The 2,033-nt window shown below is 31.1% G+C and overlaps 1 protein-coding gene across 1 annotated transcript in view; it reads right to left on the bottom strand.

The window, feature by feature from the left end:
• Nucleotides 1-2,033, bottom strand: part of LOC108688661 — a 343,834-nt gene that overhangs the window by 154,082 nt on the left and 187,719 nt on the right. Inside the window, exon 4 of the mRNA XM_018194993.1 lies at nt 1,407-1,551. Coding sequence (XP_018050482.1) covers nt 1,407-1,551 — 145 coding nt within the window. The remainder of the gene's footprint in view (nt 1-1,406; nt 1,552-2,033) is intronic.

The raw sequence follows: 2,033 nt of genomic DNA, 5'->3' as shown, positions 1-2,033 counted from the left end.
TATATATATACATATATATTAAAATTAAAACTTTTCTATTTAAAAAAATATTAGTTTTTACATTAATCTCAAATCCAAAAAAATTATCAAATTTAAAAAAAATAGATATTTTGAAAGTATTTTATATTTCCTAGATTTCTTCGTTAAAAAAAACATTAAAAAATTTTTTTCACAGAAAGTGCAGAAAAATAACAATTCGATAAATTGTCGTCTATGCTTGAGTAGATTGCAACTTTAGGTACGCTCTTGGATACATCGCGGCCGATCTCAAAAGTTTAGCAGACTCCGGCGTCGGTGTTAACTCGACAGAGTTACGATACTAGACTAGAGAGGCTCGTATCTCGAGGTTTAATGGGATCGGGACAAAGTGGCCGCGGGAATTCCGCGGCAAAATAAAACGAGAGAACGCGGCGCAACTTTTAAAACTACGGTGGGAAATGTAATTTACCGTCGATGCGCACGGCCCGCGCGACAATTCCCCTGCTTTGTTCCTACAAGTTAATTACATGCAAACAATTAATTAACCGCGCGCCCATCGGCGTACTGTTTGTCTTCGCGAATACTCTACTGAACTGCCCTTCACTACTTTAGATTATTTATCGCTGGTGATGCAACTAATTTTCGCGACGAGTTACTTTAACTAACTCGAGTGTAACTAATTTTCTCTCTCTTGCGCAGGTTTTGAAACAAAAATCTACAGGAGAACGCGGGAATGAAGTATACTAGTAGAGATAGCTTCGCAGTCATTTGAGATAATCAAAGTGAAAATTTTGCATGCACTATTAAATTAGTTGTACAACACACAATCAGCGAAAATTTCCTGTATGTTGGAATATATACCAACGAATTCCGTTTTTAAATTCTGAATGATACAATTACACAATTATTTATTCACTATGACGCTGGCTTTCAGTACCGCATGTAGTACCGTCATAGATTATGTTCATAATAAAATTAATTTGTTCTATAACATAACATTCTATTTTTTAATTCTCTCTCGTAAAATAACGACTTTTTAATATAATTTCATTACAACAGCATAAAATAAGATATTTTATTTGTATTTATTTAAAACCGTGTAAACTTTTATATTAAATAAGTATGTAATATCACAAAGTAATGTTATTGTCATATTGTAGTTTAATACAGGAAGATAAATAAAAGAAGATATAAATATATATGTTTCTATAGCTCGTTTATCGAGTTTCAATTAAATCTTCTATCATATATCTCTCCATTTCAAAGTAAACATTTGTATCATTTTATTACAGCAAATTTAGTTTTTCAATTCAAATGGATCTGGTTTTGTGCTTTATCCCTACAATATTACGGTTTAAATGAGAATATAAAACCGCGAGAAGTATTAATAAATAAAAAGACAAATATATAAGTGTTAATTCGCTTACCGATTCTCCATTTTGCACTGGCCTTCTTGAGTCTTGCAGTTAGTTTTAAAGTCCTTAAAGATCTGATTGCAAGGTTTTCCACGTAGACAAGTATTAAGCGCATGATTGCATGTCGGCAATGCATCTATCGGATATGGATCTTTATCTGCAAAGATAATCATCGGAGAAAGTAAGTGAATGTTTCTTCAAAGAGTTAACATTAATAAAATAAAACAAAATTATTGAAACAATGGCTGTATTATTTCATCTTTGTTGTTCACCAAATGTTAAACAAGGATAAAATAATACATCACGCGCAATATATACGCTTTACGTAATCTCAGCATTATTTTTAACAAGGAAATTATTTATGGTAAAAACATACCACACAATTTTCTGTATAAATTTATAAAGAATATAAGTTTAATAAAAATATAAACTGAAAAATAAAATTGGCAACATCAGCACACGTATAAAGTTCTTTATATATAATTCGTAAACAATTATGCTTTTCTAAAAAGTAGCACTCAAGGTTTCCGGTTTCCGCTCTCTTTAACTCGGGAGTAGTCACTCATTTTTTATGTAAGATGTAAGCAATCACCCGACGTGTTTTAATTCTCTAAGTAAAATTATTATGGTTATAACAAC

The sequence above is a fragment of the Atta colombica genome, unplaced genomic scaffold (assembly GCF_001594045.1).
Source record: "Atta colombica isolate Treedump-2 unplaced genomic scaffold, Acol1.0 scaffold238, whole genome shotgun sequence".
NCBI classification, from domain to species: Eukaryota; Metazoa; Arthropoda; class Insecta; order Hymenoptera; family Formicidae; genus Atta; species Atta colombica.
Note: the sequence above shows the minus strand (reverse complement) of the source record. Positions and strands in the feature narration are given on the sequence as shown.